Source organism: Gymnoscopelus braueri (genome assembly GCF_963280865.1).
Source record: "Gymnoscopelus braueri genome assembly, chromosome: 6".
NCBI lineage: Eukaryota > Metazoa > Chordata > Actinopteri > Myctophiformes > Myctophidae > Gymnoscopelus > Gymnoscopelus braueri.
Window position 1 is genome coordinate 4027214 of NC_137607.1, and position 19801 is coordinate 4047014.

Genomic DNA, 19801 nt, shown 5'->3' on the forward strand with positions numbered 1-19801 from the left:
GAGTCATCAGAGAGAGAGAGAGAGAGAGAGAGAGAGAGAGAGAGGAGAGAGAGAGAGAGAGAGAGAGAGAGAGAGAGAGAGAGAGAGAGAGAGAGGCATGACTGACCAGCATTCCCCTTTCGCTCTCTTGCTTGCTCCGAGTGAGCAGCAACAGGGAACATGCTGAGCAAAAGAGTGCTCTATTGTTTCAGGCCTGCTGGCAATGTGTGTGTGCGTGTGCGTGCGTGCGAGAGAGAGATATACCTTCTTTTCAACTTCCACTAACACATAACACTGAGTGACTGCCAACATGATTGATGAAAGGTGACTAATGAGGTGCCAGAGAGAGAAAATTGCATACTCCTAAAACATGGAGTTGAAGCTGAGGTTAAGATGTTAGAGAGGTTTGAGATTAGAGTGAGAACAAATTATTTCACACTGGAGACATTTTTACAAACTGACGGTACTGTGAGTTAGCCTGGCCATTAAAACTCTCTGCTGTTTTGTCCGCTGTTTTAAAACTTAAAAACGCTCTCAAACTTATTTTTTGTGGCACGGAATTTACTTTTAAGATATATTTCGGATAGCATTTAGTTGTTTAACTTCATATATGTGGTTAATCATGACAGAGCCTATTTAGAAAAAAAATAATCAGAGAACCGGCAGGGGCGGGCAGTGATAGTCATGTATCCGTATAAAGCAACCTATTTTCGGCATGGCCCTTTCAAAAGTCCTCTTGCGTCACGTTGCTCTGTGGTGGTGGAACGAACTGCTCATTGGCTGAAGGGGTTGTCTGTCAATGGTACTACTCCCGCCCAGCTCCCACCCACAGCCAAAAATCCAAACATCCCTCATGCCAGACTCACTACTGAAATCAAATACAAATGAGATTTCCGGAGGAGGGGTTTACCAGGCTAACTGTGAGTGATGTCAACATGTGTTTGTTTGGTATGTGTGGGGTGACACTAACCTTAAGTCACCATTTACTGCTCAGTGCTCCGATTCGGTTTAGAGCCCATCAGTAACAGTAACACACGCATAGATGCACGCACCATTATCCTATCTGTTCTAGACCCAGACTGGATCAGCAAACTGCAAAGCCAATTGATCTCAGTCTAGGTGACACACACAGAGCCCAGAAAGGAGAACTTTTGCATTACGGTATATTGACCCAACAGCTGTGTTTTCTCCTTTGTAGTAATTCAGTTTTCGGAATGGGGGTGGGAGATTACTGTCATGTTTTTGGGCTTTTGTTTTGGAGTAGACTAATCAGTTGAATACATTTTCTTCTTGTTAGGGGTAAGAGCAGGGCTAGCCCAGCGGCTGATTTATTTTCTGTTCGGCTGGGATCTCCTGACCCGTTTATTTTCGGCACATTATGGCTGTGTGGGCTTTTTCTAGCATGGTAAAGATAACTGGGCCCTCATGGAATCTGACCTGCTATTGTACGGCTGTCTGCCTCAAGTCCTGAGTTTCTCACCATGAGGGAGCAATTATAGGAAAGAAATTAAACATTGGGCAGGAGACCTCATGTATTATGACAGTTGAGGATAAGATGAGAAGAAGAACGCTGGAAGAATATGATCTCATGTTCCTGAACGCTCTGCTATCCCAGTGTGTGTGTGTGTGTGTGTGTGTGTGTGTGTGTGTGTGTGTGTGTGTGTGTGTGTGTGTGTGTGTGTGTGTGTGTGTGTGTGTGTGGGCGGCTGGGCGCGTGGGTGAGTGAAGTGTCCATTATGAAAATGAAGTGCTTGTGCTTACTGACTGTGTATGATTACATTAAAGAATGCTTATCTGATCTAGGTCTGTGATGTAATTGTCACGTCCTGGGTCTGTCCCCTGCCCTTCCCTGTTCTTGCCTGCTCCTGCTTGCCCCCCCTCTCCCTGTGCGGCTTGTTTGTGAGACTGTTTCCACCTGGACCTGAAGAGACTTTTGTTAATGGCTTTGAAGTATATTTAAGGAGTGTCCTGTCATGAGTTAGGTTGATTATTTATAATGTTATGTTGTCTGAGTTATGCTGTAGACTAAGAGTTCTGTTTTTAATTCCTCTGTGAAGGTGTACCTTAGTTAAGTTTGTTCGTAAGTAAAGACTGTTTGAGTTCATTCTTGGTTTCCTGAGATTGTGTTCTGCATAAGGGCCCTACTTCCAAGTTTGAGGTGTCCTGACAGTAATAGGCAACGTTTAGACTAAATCAGTGTTCATTTTGACAGCAAATTCTGATTTAGTCTTTGTCTTTTGAATAACACACCATTTTACTTTTAGTCCTGTTTAAGTCATCTGAAATTGTTTAGTCTTAGTCTAGTCTTGGTCAACACAATGAACACTGGACTGAATAGAGGCAACATTTATTGCAGACATTGAAGACACGAACCTGCTCATCAGGTTTATTGACTTGCACAAGGTCACGTGACTTCGACATGAAGCCAACAGGAGCGGCTACTGAACTGGGAAATCCCTAAGCATAACTCAACATCCAGAGTGAGCAACTGCACTGCCATCCTCCCAAGTTACTAAAAACAAATTAATTCTAATTCAAAGAAGTGGGTGCAATTAGTTTTTGTGCAAGCTCCATCGTTTTTGTTATTTTCAGGAAGAGAAAAGAAAAGAAGAGGCGGGGGGCAAGGAGAAAAGAAATCAAACAGCAAAGAGATAAAAAATCTAGAGAGAGAGAAAAAGAGAGAGAGAGAGACAGACAGACAGACAGACAGACAGACAGACAGACAGACAGACAGAGAGACGGGCGGGGGGCAGTAGAAAGTTAGTTTAGGGTAAGGAATATGTGTATGGGAGAAACATGGAGTGAGATAAAGGGAAGAGTGAAAGGAAGAAGGGATGGAGAAAGAGAGACAGATGAGGGATCGATGAAAGGAATCATACTGTACAGCAAAATCCTCTACTGTAGAGTCTTCTTAATTTACAAATGTAACTATCTGCAAGAGACACAGAGAGATTTATACATAGAGAGAGAGGAGGAGGGATATACAGACATAGAGTAAAATGTCATTGTAATTTCCACCCCCACACACACACACACACACACACACACACACACACACACACACACACACACACACACACACGCCTTTGTTGTTTTGACCATTTTAAACTAAACCGTGACATCCATGTCAAAGATTGTGTCCTATACGGACAAATATCTCTTGTTCTACGTCTCTCTTTTCCCAAGATAGATGACTGTAAATGTGACTCTGAACTTCATTGACTGTCCATTAAAGCCCTAAATTACATAGCCAGAGTCAAACCCCCCTACTGCTACTTGTATTTTAATGTACATATTTTAATGTTCTCGTCATTTATTTATTTGTTGGCATACTATCCTGACCTTTGACATATTTTACCCACTTTAATCATCTATTTTAAAAAAAAGAGAAGAGAAAAAAGGAGAAGAGAAGAGAGAGAATGTTTGGAGAGAACCGTGTTTTCAGACAGGAAGGAAACGTGACGTTTGAGTGACCTTTTCATTATTGGCCGATTGACAGGCCATGACCCGATATATTATAACTCTATGCCCAGTATGCCGTGACACACACACACACACAGGTAGATTTATTGCACAATAGTACATGAACCCTGTCACCTTATAAGGAGATTCTTTCTCCCCTGTGGTTTGTGGATATGCTAATGACTGAAGTGTAAAGAGGAAGTAAAAAACAGGTCAACCATATGGATTAAAGTTCTCAGTCAATGTATTCACGTCCACAATAAAGGAGAGCATACAAGGACACAAATATTAAAGGTACAGTCTCGCTTTAATCCATGCAACCGGCCTACTTCCCAATTAAGAGTTTCATTGTGAGTTATTCATGTCATTAAGCAGTTTGCACAACTCATGCCCTTTTTCTAATATTATGCACGATAAGAGCTCTATTACCTGAGAACTGAAAGTCCCCCACATCAACAATAAAGGTCTATCCATTATTATACTGTTAGCCTACAGCATAATTGCTGTAAGTCATATTTTAAGGTTTTCAGAAAAGAGGGGGAGGGGTCACTATGCCTAAGTCATCTCTTTGGCTTAGGCAAAAAGTGTTTTTTCCCCTCATAATTGCCCAAGTCATATTTATATGCCTTTATTTATTTATGCCTAACTCTACTCTCAAACACTGCTGATTCACCGTGCATTGTTATCTCCGCCCGGCCGAAAGCACCCTGTCTGTCCGTCCGTGTGCACGCACACCACCCTGGATGACAAAGCACTGTGTCATTTGTTCTTGTTTCTCCATCTTTCACCTGCCCTCCCTCTCTCTCTCTCACATGCACACACAGAAGCTAGTCAGTGTCATAGAGGGTTGGTGCATTACTGCATTCCAGCAATGTGGACACCGTCCCTCTCTTTCACTGTGATACAGGAGAGGAAGGAAGTCACTTGTGGAAGATCAGATTGTGTGGACAGATGTTGCATTTTTATTATTATCAAAATAACAAGTCCTTAACTCTTTACACACAGTAAAATCCTGAGTTAATCTAACCCCAGAGTTAAATTGACACTCTCAGTTATTATCTAAATATTTCTATTTCATCAGCTTGGTTTGAGTGTGAAGATTCAAGTATAAATGTTATCCGGATGTGCTGTGATGTCACAGCATGGTTAAACTCCTAAATTCAACAAGCCATTTAACAGTTAAACCTCGTCCTCAAACCGTTCTTTCTTTGGTGTGGTTGCCTCACTCTCTATGGGAAACAGCTTGTGGCTTCAGGGTTCACAGAGTATTTGACAGATATAAGGTTGTGGGTGCTAACCCACCGCAAATCACAGTAGAAGTAATCTGGAATGGAATCTGACACCTGGGAATCCTAGCTGACTATGTGCAATAATAAACAAAGGTATGGCCACTTAGCCTGGCATTGGCCAGACTGATAACGTGGATTCACTCTCACGTTCCTCCCGGAATCAGTCTGGACTTCGGCCCATAAAGAGCGAGTATGAGAAATCAGAAAATGATTGTGATGCTTTTCACTGTTGTACGGACAGCAGTTGAAACGCAGTCACTGATTGGCCCGATCATTTTCTGATTTCTCATACTCGCTCCCTATAGGCCGAAATCCAGACTGATACCAGCCAGGGAGGAACGTGAGAGTGAATCCACGTTATCAGTCTGGCCAATGCCAGGCTAATGGCCACTGCCATCAGAGGTAGTTTCTGTTGAAATAAGTGGATAGATGGGTGGATGAATGAGATTTTGGCTTGGGAGTCTAATGTGTGTGAGAGTCCGAAGGACTCTGAAGACCCCCCAGAGTTCTACAGATTCTAAACCTGGTACATTGTTGGACTACAGTACATTAAGCAACTTTGATAATGGTAAGGAGTAATTTACAGTAACAACTTAGAGGGAATATTAGGAAATATTAACAAACAAAACATTTATATAAATTTTTCTAGACAGCAAAATGTTAATTTAACTCTGAGAACAAAGGGATTCTACTGTTGCGTCTCAGCCTTAAACGGCCAGTCCGGTGCGTCACAAGGGTAGGGACAATAGATGCAGAAGAGATGAACGCTGGAGCAACACAGACAATTTAAGCCTTTTATTTTTCAAGTACAACTTGTACAAGTAATAGTTGACTGACGTTTCGGTCTTTCGACCTTCCTCAGAGTCATGGGTAGCAGCATCTAGGTAGGCATATACACAGAGGTAGGCATGGGCTGTGCTCTCAATAAACCAATGGTAGATGGCCCTCTGTTTAGTGGTAATTAATTACCTAGTACTACAAGTCACAGTCTCAAGGTTGCGACAATCAGTGATGATTAGGGTTAGCTCTGGGCATATGGACCATTAAATATATTACAGGATATACAAAATATTGTAACCATATAATGCCATGATAAGGTGTTAGAGATTGAAAAAAAAAAAAAAAAAGTTGGCCGTCAGGCCAACTTTTCGCCCTCCACTCCCGGTCCACGTGTCTTTGTTTACATTCCTAACATTCCTAAATATACACTGTAACAGGAGCTCCCGACAGATTCAGCTGCAGAGATCTGAATCTGTCTTGAGATTAATAGCTTAGTGGTTAGAGAGGCTGGCTGGTAATCAGAAGGTCATCCAGTCTCCTCCCTGAGCAAGACTCTTCTTAACCCTTAACTGTTTCCCCTGAGCACTCATCATAAGTAACTGACAAAGCAACTGAATTGTCCTTGCGGGATCAATACGGTCAACAACAAACAAAAAAAGCTGAAAAAATAAGTTACAGGAGCGCTACTGGTATCCCTCAAACCACCGGTGCTCATGGAAGGGAACAATGTTCAGGAGAGAGGAAAGATTGTCAAAAAGGCATAACAAATCCAGGTCCAGGCACTCAAGGTGGATTTTGTAGGCAAAAGACCAAGTACAGTTAGGCTAGTGATAAAGTTTGGAAGGCCAAAAATAATTACTCAAGTTTTGTTTTTGTGTGTCAGGATGAGATTATGATAGCACCAGAGTTGTATCATTTAGTGCAGACAATCACAGCATTTGTTCACATGAAATATGGCCACTATAGCTGTTATAAATATAACCAACTTACATGACAAATTAAATTACATTTACAATTAAGGTATTTTCGCAGACACTCTTCCAGAGCGCTGTCAAGTGCAAAGGCATGAAACGTAATCAACAAACAACAGGGTAAAGAGAACAATGCAGTGCTTTAAGTAAACTAGCATACCAGGTAAACATCAAACTTAGCATCTGTCTAAACCACGTGCAATCTAAATAACATGCTCAGCATGTGTGGTCAAGCAAAAACTAATCTAAATAACAAAGCATGTGAACAAGTAACAACATATTATAACTGGCCCCAACAAAAGGTGATCAGGAGGAATTACAAGGAAAGAGGAGATACAACCCCCAGCACAATGACACAATGACATTGTATTAAGATAAGAATAAAAACTCAGCTGACTCAGGGAATTTCAAGTATGCGTTGATGTTTTGGCTTTGTAAGTAGCACCCTGGCCTGAGTCACATTCACTACTGGCAGCTAACCAACACCACAGTCCACTTCATGGTGTAAGCACCTTCACAGCAGTTATTGAGGGCAAGGACAGCGTGAACCTCCAGTGATCCTTAGCCCTGCATGGCACTTATTTCCTTCTTCACTTCCATGTTGGCTTCAGTCCTTTTAAACTGCAAATAAAATGAAGCAGAGAGCTCATTACATTCTTAATTCACATCTCACTTATTATCAATTATCATAATTTATTAGCCTATTTTATTCATTATTATTAGTTAGTCTTATGTTACATTAGGGTCAGTCTAACTCTAATTCATTACACAAACACACATATAACTGTACCTGGTACGGCCTGGAAAGGTTGCATTTCATTGTGTGTCCCCTGGTGGATGGAAAGACATGACAAGAGTTGTGAGGAAATGCTCAGCATTAACAGAAAGTTGGTCAGTGGAGAGTGATTTTCATAATACCTTTTGAGTTATTTCATAAGAAGATTCCTTTTTATAAAATATAGCTAGTGCTATTATAATGACGATGATAACTGCAGCCACCAATCCACCTACAATGACTCCAACATAAACACCTAAAAGAGAGGAGGAAGGAACACACATGTAAAGTAGTGTACTGTATATTGTTATTGTACTTCCATTTTTATGTATATTGTATTAATGAAAATAATCATACAAATGTTTTTTTTAAGTAAAATAAATATACAGTAATTACGGAATATAGATATTTAAGTTGAATAGAATAAGCCATCTTTTACATAGGGTTCTTAAAGAGCGCACTTAGTAGCCACATGCCTAGTCGTATACCATGTTGTACTATGTGTTTTAAGGACCTCTGTTTTTCTATTTCCTGCTTATGAGAGTCTATATCTTTGCTCATAAGTCTGCCCACAAGACCTAGTTAAATGTTCTGCCTACAATCTGATAACAAAACAGGGAAACAATGTCAAAGTAAGAGCTTTATTACACTACCTGTAAATCGTTCCTGGATTATCTTCAATTCGGCATAGGTGACATATGTGTCATTAGCATGGGTGAGCTCACATATGTAGACACCCTCCAGTTTCACAGAAGAGGCACTGAGCTGGAGGGCGCCCGACTCAGACACACCCTTGACTTGTATCTTCCATTGGTCCTTGACCAGAGGTAGAGGGTTGGTGGACAAGGAGTTGAGGATGGTTGTGTGGTTGAAAAGCCAGGCGACACTGAAGTCCTTCAGGGCAGAGCTGGGTGCCTTGCAGGGAATTTCAACCTCAGCCGAGTCATAACCAAGGATTTGAGCTGAAATATTAAGAGACAGGGCGGCCCAGTAGTTATTATAATGAGTCTGTTCTGGGATGCAAAGTTAAAGGTAATCTAAGTGATATCTTTAGGTAAAAAAAATGAAAAAGGAAGATGTTCAGAAGTAACTAATGAATGTACAACATTTGCTCCCATACATACAGTAATCTAACATTATCGCTTCTGTAAGCAACTCCTGAGTTACTGTGTCATTTGAAGCAGCTCTAGTAATTAAAGGCTGTGAAATGCTTGATTGCTGCTGTCGGTGTCCAGTGCCATATCAAACAATCTGCAAAGACTGTGGGTATATCCAGCTGTCAAGAGTTCTAGACCAGTTGTTCTCAAACTCATGTGAAGGGCCCCCAAATGAATATGTATTTGACCACGAATCTCCATCAGAAAATATTTTGTGCCAAGTTTGTTAACTTGAATTTACAGTGGATTTAATCCACTGTAAATTCAAGTTAACAAAGATGGTTTTAATATGAGGAAATATTCTGCTAATGTGCATAACATTCACTTTCATTGTGTTAACTGTAAAATGCTTATTCAAGGCAGTAGATCAAATGTCTTACAGAGACGGCTCAAGGTGATGGTCTTTCCTCCTCCCTCTGTGCCAACAGTGCAGGTGAACTCAAGCTGTGAGTCATTTGCTGTGAAGGTCAGAGAACTGCTGATGTGGTAGAGCTGCTCTGTAGTCTTGGTGACCGTGGTAGAGTTGTAGAAGCTGTAGTTGCTGGAAGGGCTGGTGGACCAGGTGAGAGTGGGCTCTGGGTAGATTCCTCTGGAGCTGCAGGTTAACGTGTCACCTTCCAGCTTCATGGAGACACTGACCACTGGGGCTGTAACATAGTGAGAGGTCATTTTACTGTTAACTGATGAATTGTCTGTCTGTTTGTTGGGAGCACAATATCTCAATTTTGTTGAGCTATTTGCATTGAGTGGTGCAGGCAAGCAGAAAGTGCATTATAATAATACTAACACGAGATACTTCACCCTCCTGCTAGTCAGAATGGGTGTTTTTTTAAAGTAACAATGATATAATCATTTTAAGAATACTTAGCATACTATTACTATTGCATCAGATTGGTTCCTTTTCTCCATAACAAGAATACATTTTTGACTGTTATTTTGTGAATCAAAAGTAATGTTCTTTGGCCAGAGGTTACAATAGTGACCACTGTTGACCAAGCCACTGGCCCAGTGGGTAGGAAGGTTTCTTTGGTCACTCACTATTTAGCCATAGGAAAACATACAGTATTGGTTTCATATTTCGTTTGTCTTGTGCCATTCAGAAGAATGAACTTAAGTGACGAATTACTCACCCACAATCGTGACGTTGAACCAGCGGTATGAGCTTGCTCCGTTGATCACTTGTCCATAATAAAGACCAGTGTCATTAAGGCTGAGGTCTGTAATAGAGAGAGATCCAGTCCTTGTGTCCAGGTAGAGTCTTCCTCTGAACCTATCCATAGTCTGATTTAGCTGCTGGCCATCAGAGTAATATGCCAGAGTATATTGATCTGTTCCAAATGACCAGAGAATATTAGAATCATGAGGCACTTCAGTAACACCAGGCTGCAGAGTGATGTTCTGTCCGACCTCCCCAACAACGTTCTTCATTTCTTCTTTTGCTGCTGTACGTGAAAAGACAGACAGACAGACAGACAGACAGTTAGATGAATATTAACTAATCTTCAATAGTTTTCATCAAACAGACAGACAGGTCTATGGCGCATGGTGGCGCATGGCCTATAATTCAGGGTGCAATTGCGTCAGGGGTGTGTGTTTCAACACCAACTGTGGTGGTTAAACTAAACTAAACAAAAAAATAGGGCCACATAACTATAACAGATAGACAGAGTGATGAATACATGTTTTTCTAAAGACGAAACAAATTATTTTCTTGTTGAGCAGAACTTAACCTGCACATTCTGCTCACTGGTGAGCAGAATGTGCAGGTGCAGGTGCAGGTGCAGGTGCAGGTGCAGGTGCAGGTGCAGGTGCAGGTGCGCAAATGACCGGATAAGGCTCTAGACCGGATCACACTGGTTAATCCGGAATGGAAACCGATTTTGACCGACACAGTCATGGGTACCTCATAGATGAGCAGAGGCCAGAGGATTCTTATAGGAGGATTCCATGCTGGTAGACCCAGGCCTTGAATCTCCCAGGACTCTTCAGTTGTGTATTATGCTATAGTGTTACCCGTACTTAGAGGAAATTAATGTATTGAGAATCACATAATACCAGTGTCTGTATGTTGGGTAACTAGAGAGAGACATGTAAGCCTTGCCGAGCCATGTGGTCCATAGGGCAGGAGCCTATCTCCTGTTTCTGTAGCGTGAGGCGGCTTGATGTACAAGTACACCCCCTGGACATGACGGCAGTATGTCCCCCAATCCAACCCTTGATGCTGAGTGCCAAGCAGGGAGTATAACCCTAACCCATTAATAACCCTTAAACCTGAGCCCATAGCACTATAACCCTAAAATAACCCATTAAAAATGGTAAATGGTGCATTTATATAGCGCTTTTATCCAAAGCGCTTTACATAGATTGTGCATTACATTCACCCATTCCCACACACACACTTTCATACACCGATGGCGGAGGAAACCATGCAAGGCACCAACCTGCTCATCGGGAGCAATTAGGGGTTCAGCGTCTTGCTCAAGGACACTTCGACACTAACTCTAGAGGAGCGCCCCAGCCCGGGATCGAACTGGGAACCTTTCGGATTCCAGTTCACTCTACCCGTCCACTCTACCCCTGAGCCACTGCCACTGCTGCCTCCGGCATTAACAGAGAGAGGATCAGAAAATGACCTCACGCAGGCACGCACGCACGCACGCACGCACACACGCACGTCAAGTACAGTAGGCCTACATGGCAATAAAAGGGTAAATGGTACATTTACTTTGAAATAATAGAGAAAGATGCTCCTTGTTCCTGTCTCTCTCATGCCCAATGCAAAACATTTATCTGTGTTAGATTCAAACTAAGGGTTTTATGAAATAAAACTAGATGAAGGCAGTTCAAACCTGAGTATGTTTAACACCCATTGCAAGATACCGTTTTAAGCAACATCCCTTTAGCCCAGATGATCACACAGTTAGATGGAGTGGTTTGTTTACATGTTCATCTAATAGGCTAAAGTATTCAATCAGTCAATGTGTACAAATGGAACCAAATGGGGCCTTGGCTCAGATTTTGTGCTATGTGTCAACTACTCACAATACCCCAAGATAATGAGGCTGAGCGACACAACCAGTAAGTAATGTAATAACTGCCATGAAATCCATATTTTCTAGACATGGAACTCCTGATGTTGTGATTTCTGTCCATGGTCTGCAGTATTCCAGTCCAGAATGCATAGGTTTTGCAGAGAACTGGGAGCTGCCAGTTATGCCAGTCAAAGGTCAAGCAGAAAAGGACTGAGCAGACAACTAAAAAGTTGCTCAAGAAGTCTCGGGATAACACTGGTGAGTGGTGACACTTCCAGTGCTTCCACCTCACGATTCACCTCTGAAGGGGCACAGAAAGCTGAAGGAAAAGCAAGTGAAACCTCTGTATGATCGCCAAGCAAAACATCTACCTGAGCTGCACACCGGAGTAAAAACTGGATTAAAGTCTCCATGTCTGGAGATGGATGGAAGCCGGCTGTGGTTCTGAGGGAGCACGAACACCAATGTGAATAAAAACTGAGAAAACACTCTGACAAGGATAAATCACACTCAGAAAGCTCAGCACCCACTCAACACAGTGAATGTCTTCCTATTACTGTGAAGGCCTGTCATTATGTGAATATCCTCGGGGACATGAGAAAACCAAAAAACGCTAAGTTCTGTATTCAGGCAAGGAGGGCCTGTTTCCAAACCACCAAATCCAGAGGATGGAGGGACAGGAGGACAGAGGGATGGAAGGGCAGAGGGCTGGGAGGAGGATGGATGGTGGATGAAGGGAAGGAGGGATGGGGGGATGGGGACAAACGGATGGGAGGAGGTCAGAGAGAGAAACGCAGCGGACACCTGAACTTAGTACAGGGGATTAACTGAGTCACCAGCAATTTACTTCCTCTCAAAGACACAGACGGCTGTCTGCTTGTTTGAAGGCTTGAGAGTGTAGCAACAAATCCCTCATCATGTCTTCCTGACATTATGTGAATACCCTCGGGGACATGAGAAAACCATCCCTCTCTCCCTGCATTTAGACCATGGGTTTCCTTTTTTTCCTCCATCCGCTCTGTATGTTCTGTTAAATCTGAAGAATTTTCTACAGACACTTTTTCCCACACCTAATCTCTCTTCCATTATGAATTCATCTGTACATATCGTATAGGTCTAGCCTTCATTGTGACGAGACGGGTTGTTTATCTGCCAACCCTTGACCAAGTCATTAACAGAAATTCCAGCGGACATGAGGACAGAGGGACAGAGAGAAAGGAGGTGTACAGAGGGACAAGTGGAGGGGAGAGGGGCAGAAGGAGAGTTTGGTATTCCTTCAGCTCTCTCACAGTATGTCTCACTCCCTATAAAAGGGAGCCTGCTGGGTGATGAGAGGGAGTCACACCTTGGTTGACGCACAGGTAACAGCCTGAGTGAAAGCCGCCAGGGGCCTTTGAAAGTAAGGGTATGGCCTGTTACAGGCCAACATCTTTTGTCTTTGTCTTTTCTGAGGCTGCACTCTATTATAGTCTGCACTGGACTGCTGGAGTTGGAGAGGTGAATGAAAAAACCCAAAATGCATTCTTGGACTCTCTGGTTGTCTTTTGACCGTTCGGCCAACTATCACAATCAGATTAACGAGTCCATAAATCTTTACACACAATAGTTGATTTAACCCCAGAGTTAAATTGACATTCTCAGTTATTATCTAAATATTTCTATTTCATCAGCTGGACTTCTAGCTTGGTTTGAGTGTAGTATGGTAGTATTAGGTGGATTATTTTATCTTCTGAAGATTCAAGTACAAATGCTGTCTGGGTGTGCTGTGATGTCACAGCATGTGGTTAAACTCCTAAACCAGGGGTCTTCAACAGGGGGTCCCCAGAGTTACTACAGGGGGGCCGTGAAATCTTTGTGTGATAGGATCATGTTTTTTACATAAACCACTTGAACCCCAGCATTCCTATTCTAAGTGGAACATTAGCCAAAAATAGCCGATCTACAAGCTCACAAGTGCGAAGCGTTGTGAGCTTGTAGCTGCTATTTTTGGCAAAGAGGTTTGGTGTAGGGGGGGGGAGACTGAATATTGTCACTGCTTCTTCTCTCTCTCAGCCAAGGGGTCTGTAACAGAGAGAGGCCCTCTGTTACATATGTTTGATACAACCCTTATTTATTGAATGATATTTGCACTGCACTTTTATGGATTTGCAGTTTACCAATATGGAAAGTGCAATATGTATTTAGTGTGAGGTTTTATTGTTGAGTTTAATTGAATGCTTAACAGTACCTGGTGTGGTTCAGTAGATTGGGCTGGACCATAGTCAGGAGGTCAGAGGGGGGTTGTGATGTGCTTTAGCTATTGATGATATTTATGTTGTATTGTGTGGAAAAAGGAAAAATAATCATGATTGTTGTAGTTCTTAAGAGTTTTGTAATATGTGTATGTGGGTTAACTGTATAGGTATTCATGTATTTATTATGTTTTGATTTACAATACACCCCTTTGAATGGAGCAGTCCAGGCTCATTAGCTGCAGCTGGGTATAAAAGGCTAGCCTGGTAAACCCTCCCTCCGGAAATCTCATTTCCATTTGATTTCAGGAGTGAGTCTGGCATGATCGCCCATTCTGCAATATTGGCTGTGGGCTGGAGTTGCGCGGGAGTAATACCGTTGACTGACAAGTCAGCCAATGATCGTTTTTCACCTTCAGCCAATCAGCAGTTCACCAGTCTAATGTGACGCAACGGGACTTTTGAGACGGCCATGCCCAAAATGGGTTGCCTTATTCGGATACATGGGTGTCACTGCCCGCCCCTACCCGTTCTCTAAAAAAAATTTTTTAAGTTAAACAACTAAATTCTATCCAAACGATATCTTATAAGTAAATTCCGTGCCTCAATATAGAAGTTTGAGAGCTTTTTGAAGTAAAAAAAATAGCGGAGAAAATAGCGGACAGAAAAGATGGCTGCCGTTCGTGTTTTGTCGGCAACATTCAGGCTGCACTCGGTGCCATTCGAGCTCACTCGAACTCGCCACCTGATTGGCCAACTGTCGCTGTCAATCACAGAACGATGTGCGACGACGCTGATAGGCTCGGTTAGTTGGTAATTCCACTAGAAACCCCCACAATGGGCAATCAGGCCAGACTCACTCCTGAAATCAAATGGAAATGAGATTTCCGGAGGGAGGGTTTACCAGGCTAGTAAAAGGCTGCCAGTTGTCAGATAGAGGAGAGGGGTGGAAAGCTGGGAACCACCATGCCGATGTTGTAACAATGATTGAAAGTTATCTATGTTGGTTTTGGTGAATAAATACACTGGTTGAACTCTATACCATGCCTCTGTACTAATTCCAACCGCTAAGGTGGACATCCTAACAGGGTCCTTGGTCTGAAAACGTTGAAGACCCCTGTCCTAAACTGTTCTTTCTTTGATGTGGTTGGTTAACTCACTCTCAGAGGGAAACAGATTGTTGCTGCAGGGTTCACCGAGTATTTGATGGACGTGGGTGCCAACTCACCGCAAACAAAAGCAAATCTGTTTACAACCTGATAAGACCTGCTTGAAAGCCGGGTGCCGCTTACAGCTCAAGGAAGAGAGAGGAGAGGGGGCGGCTGAGGAGAGCAAGACTGTGCAGCTCCTTTTAAGTGACACACGCACGCACGCACGCACGCACACACACACAGCACACACACACACACACACACACACACACACACACACACACACACACACACACACACACACACACACTCCAACCACTGAGACCAACACCATCTCTCTTGCAGAGCTGGGGGAAGGGAAGAGCAGAGCCAAATTGATAACATCATACTCCTTGTCTGTGACTTAACATTTCTGTTTCTCATAATAGGGTGCTGAGTACCAAGCAGGGGGGCACTGGTATACCTTTATGCCTCGACAGGGGATTCAATCCCTGACCTCAGGGTGGACCCTCCAACCACAAGGCCACTGAGCAGGTTCATTCTCTGTTTAATGATAATGGTTGAACTTACCATGACCATTCTGAAATTAATCCCACCTGTCTTGTATTCGTCAAGGGGCCTACTGTAAGTCAGGGTGAGGCGACATGCCAGCAGTACTCGGTGTAAAAGTCATGTCCACAAGACATTCAAGCAGTGCCTTCAGTGCATTGGCGTCATCTCTTTTCAGAGGTATATATAGTTGGGAGTCATCTGCATAAAAATGGAAGGTGATGCCATCTTTTTTCATGATCGGGAGGAGGTAGAGAGAGAAGAGAAATAGGGACAGGAGGAGGAGGGAGAGAGAGAGAGAGAGAGAGAGAGAGAGAGAGAGAGAGAGAGAGAGAGAGAGAGAGAGAGAGAGAGAGAGAGAGAGAGAGAGATGCATGACTGAGGCCTGGTGTGTAGTTAACTGTGTGCAATATCCCTGCCTGATCATTGTGTGTGTATAGGGCACGGGCTACTCTGTGACACTTAAAATAATATGCAAATGACTGCAGATGAGGTTTCTTCTCCATAAATCCCACAGACTGTTTGTTTAACAGATACTGTTACAAACAGCCTCAGGCTGGTATGACAAAAGGGAGACACAGGCCCAGCTGAAGGAATACCAAACTCTCCTTCTGTCCTCCACTTGTCCCTCTGTCCTCCTGTCCCTCTGTCCTCCTATTGTCCCTCTGTCCTCCTGTCCCTCTGTCCTCCTTCTGTCCCTCTGTCCTCCTGTCCCTCTGTCCTCATACTGTCCCTCTGTCCTCCTGTCCCTCTGTCCTCCTTCTGTCCCTCTGTCCTCCTGTCCCTCTGTCCTCCTTCTGTCCCTCTGTCCTCCTGTCCCTCTGTCCTCCTTCTGTCCCTCTGTCCTCCTGTCCCTCTGTCCTCCTCCTGTCCCTCTGTCCTCCTTCTGTCCCTCTGTCCTCCTGTCCCTCTGTCCTCCTGTCCCTCTGTCCTCCTTCTGTCCCTCTGTCCTCCTTCTGTCCCTCTGTCCTCCTCCTGTCCCTCTGTCCTCCTTCTGTCCCTCTGTCCTCCTGTCCCTCTGTCCTCCTTCTGTCCCTCTGTCCTCCTCCTGTCCCTCTGTCCTCCTTCTGTCCCTCTGTCCTCCTGTCCCTCTGTCCTCCTCCTGTCCCTCTGTCCTCCTTCTGTCCCTCTGTCCTCCTGTCCCTCTGTCCTCCTCCTGTCCCTCTGTCCTCCTTCTGTCCCTCTGTCCTCCTGTCCCTCTGTCCTCCTGTCCCTCTGTCCTCCTGTCCCTCTGTCCTCCTTCTGTCCCTCTGTCCTCCTTCTGTCCCTCTGTCCTCCTCCTGTCCCTCTGTCCTCCTTCTGTCCTCCTGTCCCTCTGTCCTCCTTCTGTCCCTCTGTCCTCCTCCTGTCCCTCTGTCCTCCTTCTGTCCCTCTGTCCTCCTGTCCCTCTGTCCTCCTTCTGTCCCTCTGTCCTCCTGTCCCTCTGTCCTCCTTCTGTCCCTCTGTCCTCCTGTCCCTCTGTCCTCCTTCTGTCCCTCTGTCCTCCTTCTGTCCCTCTGTCCTCCTGTCCCTCTGTCCTCCTGTCCCTCTGTCCTCCTCCTGTCCCTCTGTCCTCCTTCTGTCCCTCTGTCCTCCTTCTGTCCCTCTGTCCTCCTCCTGTCCCTCTGTCCTCCTTCTGTCCCTCTGTCCTCCTGTCCCTCTGTCCTCCTTCTGTCCCTCTGTCCTCCTGTCCCTCTGTCCTCCTACTGTCCCTCTGTCCTCCTACTGTCCCTCTGTCCTCCTGTCCCTCTGTCCTCCTTCTGTCCCTCTGTCCTCCTGTCCCTCTGTCCTCCTTCTGTCCCTCTGTCCTCCTTCTGTCCCTCTGTCCTCCTGTCCCTCTGTCCTCCTCCTGTCCCTCTGTCCTCCTTCTGTCCCTCTGTCCTCCTTCTGTCCCTCTGTCCTCCTCCTGTCCCTCTGTCCTCCTCCTGTCCCTCTGTCCTCCTGTCCCTCTGTCCTCCTACTGTCCCTCTGTCCTCCTGTCCCTCTGTCCTCCTCCTGTCCCTCTGTCCTCCTGTCCCTCTGTCCTCCTGTCCCTCTGTCCTCCTACTGTCCCTCTGTCCTCCTGTCCCTCTGTCCTCCTCCTGTCCCTCTGTCCTCCTACTGTCCCTCTGTCCTCCTGTCCCTCTGTCCTCCTCCTGTCCCTCTGTCCTCCTTCTGTCCCTCTGTCCTCCTCCTGTCCCTCTGTCCTCCTTCTGTCCCTCTGTCCTCCTGTCCCTCTGTCCTCCTTCTGTCCCTCTGTCCTCCTGTCCCTCTGTCCTCCTGTCCCTCTGTCCTCCTTCTGTCCCTCTGTCCTCCTGTCCCTCTGTCCTCCTTCTGTCCCTCTGTCCTCCTTCTGTCCCTCTGTCCTCCTGTCCCTCTGTCCTCCTCCTGTCCCTCTGTCCTCCTTCTGTCCCTCTGTCCTCCTTCTGTCCCTCTGTCCTCCTCCTGTCCCTCTGTCCTCCTTCTGTCCCTCTGTCCTCCTGTCCCTCTGTCCTCCTTCTGTCCCTCTGTCCTCCTGTCCCTCTGTCCTCCTCCTGTCCCTCTGTCCTCCTGTCCCTCTGTCCTCCTTCTGTCCCTCTGTCCTCCTACTGTCCCTCTGTCCTCCTCCTGTCCCTCTGTCCTCCTCCTGTCCCTCTGTCCTCCTTCTGTCCCTCTGTCCTCCTCCTGTCCCTCTGTCCTCCTTCTGTCCCTCTGTCCTCCTGTCCCTCTGTCCTCCTTCTGTCCCTCTGTCCTCCTGTCCCTCTGTCCTCCTACTGTCCCTCTGTCCTCCTGTCCCTCTGTCCTCCTTCTGTCCCTCTGTCCTCCTACTGTCCCTCTGTCCTCCTGTCCCTCTGTCCTCCTGTCCCTCTGTCCTCCTCCTGTCCCTCTGTCCTCCTCCTGTCCCTCTGTCCTCCTGTCCCTCTGTCCTCCTGTCCCTCTGTCCTCCTGTCCCTCTGTCCTCCTGTCCCTCTGTCCTCCTACTGTCCCTCTGTCCTACTGTCCCTCTGTCCTCCTGTCCCTCTGTCCTACTGTCCCTCTGTCCTCCTGTCCCTCTGTCCTCCTGTCCCTCTGTCCTCCTACTGTCCCTCTGTCCTCCTACTGTCCCTCTGTCCTACTGTCCCTCTGTCCTCCTCCTGTCCCTCTGTCCTCCTCCTGTCCCTCTGTCCTCCTGTCCCTCTGTCCTCCTGTCCCTCTGTCCTCCTGTCCCTCTGTCCTCCTTCTGTCCCTCTGTCCTCCTGTCCCTCTGTCCTCCTGTCCCTCTGTCCTCCTACTGTCCCTCTGTCCTCCTCCTGTCCCTCTGTCCTCCTGTCCCTCCTGAGGGACAGGAGGACAGAGGGACAGGAGGACAGAGGGACAGAAGGACAGTTTGGTATTCCTTCAGCTGAGCCTGTGTCTCCCCTTTGTTAGCAGCCTGAGGCTGTTTGTAACAGTATCTGTTAAACAAACACCATGTGTGTCTGTGGCATTTATGGACAGGAAACCTCCTCTGCAGCCAGCCTCTCTCTCTGCTTAGATAATTACACCAAATGGACTTAAAAGTAGGACAGAGGTACACGAGGACAGGAAGACAGAGGGACTTCTATCACTATACTTCTATCACTCATTCACGTAAAGAAACATTTAAAATGGTCATTCATTTTGATGTAAAGGTTGTGGGGGTTTGAAAGAAATCCAACACAACAGGTTGCGCTGACAACACCTGCAACGTTCTGCTCTCAGCCTGCTATGTGTTCACTTGATGGGGGTGGGGGAGACAGAATGGCTTAAGTTGTTTTAGTTTTGAAATTATTAACGTTATCACGTTTAGTAAATAAAGGAACAGTTAGTGGAATCGAACGTATATCGAATGACAATATTACAGAGTGCTTGGCTGAGCTCCATATAACGGCTATGTGGAGTTCAGCCTATTAGCCTATGACTTAAAATAGTTCACACAAACAGAATGACTGTATCACTATCAAACAACATGTGCCATTATCTATACAAACGGACTGGATTAATAATTAAAGTAGTTTGAGCCTACTTACAGGCCCGGCATGGAGCGGCCAACAACACAAGATGGAGACCCACGATGGTCAAGGTCAAGATTAAACACGGGAGCAGCATAGCGGTCCTCTCTGTCAGCCGTCCTGCTGATTGCAGCTCAAAACTCTTTCTAACTCTGCATGTGCTTCCTGTCTGGGTTTTATACTTACGTACAGTGGAGGGGGGCGGAGAGAGAGAGAGAGAGAGACAGAGAGAGAGAGAGAGAGAGAGAGAGAGGGGAGGTTTTCTTTTCTAGGCCTACACACCACTCTGTTTCCCTTTCTTGGCTTGCTGCCTGGTGTGTGAGTCAGGCCTCAGGAGTCATAAATCATTATCTGCTGATTTTCTTGTCCTTGATATTTACCAGGACAAGAAAATGGGATCATATCACCCTCATCTCTCTACACTGGCTCCCTATAGATGCCAGATCTGATTTTAAGATTTTACTTTGAACCTGAAAAA

General features: G+C 45.3%; 1 protein-coding gene across 4 annotated transcripts in view; it reads right to left on the reverse strand.

The window, feature by feature from the left end:
* Positions 1-19432, reverse strand: part of LOC308087392 (programmed cell death 1 ligand 1-like) — a 142014-nt gene extending 122582 nt beyond the window's left edge. For 3 of the 4 annotated variants that reach the window (XM_080431195.1, XM_080431194.1, XM_080431193.1), the window contains exons 1-3: positions 19342-19432; positions 9544-9855; positions 8794-9060 (exon numbers count right to left, since the gene is read on the reverse strand). In XM_080431195.1, coding sequence (XP_080287321.1) covers positions 8794-9060; positions 9544-9855; positions 19342-19420 — 658 coding nt within the window. In that variant the 5' untranslated portion in view covers positions 19421-19432. Of the gene's footprint in view, positions 1-6750; positions 7103-7271; positions 7312-7399; positions 7513-7909; positions 8219-8793; positions 9061-9543; positions 9856-19341 lie in introns of those variants that run through there. The other variant, XM_080431192.1, reaches the window with a different exon arrangement.
* Positions 19433-19801: the final 369 nt, after the last annotated feature.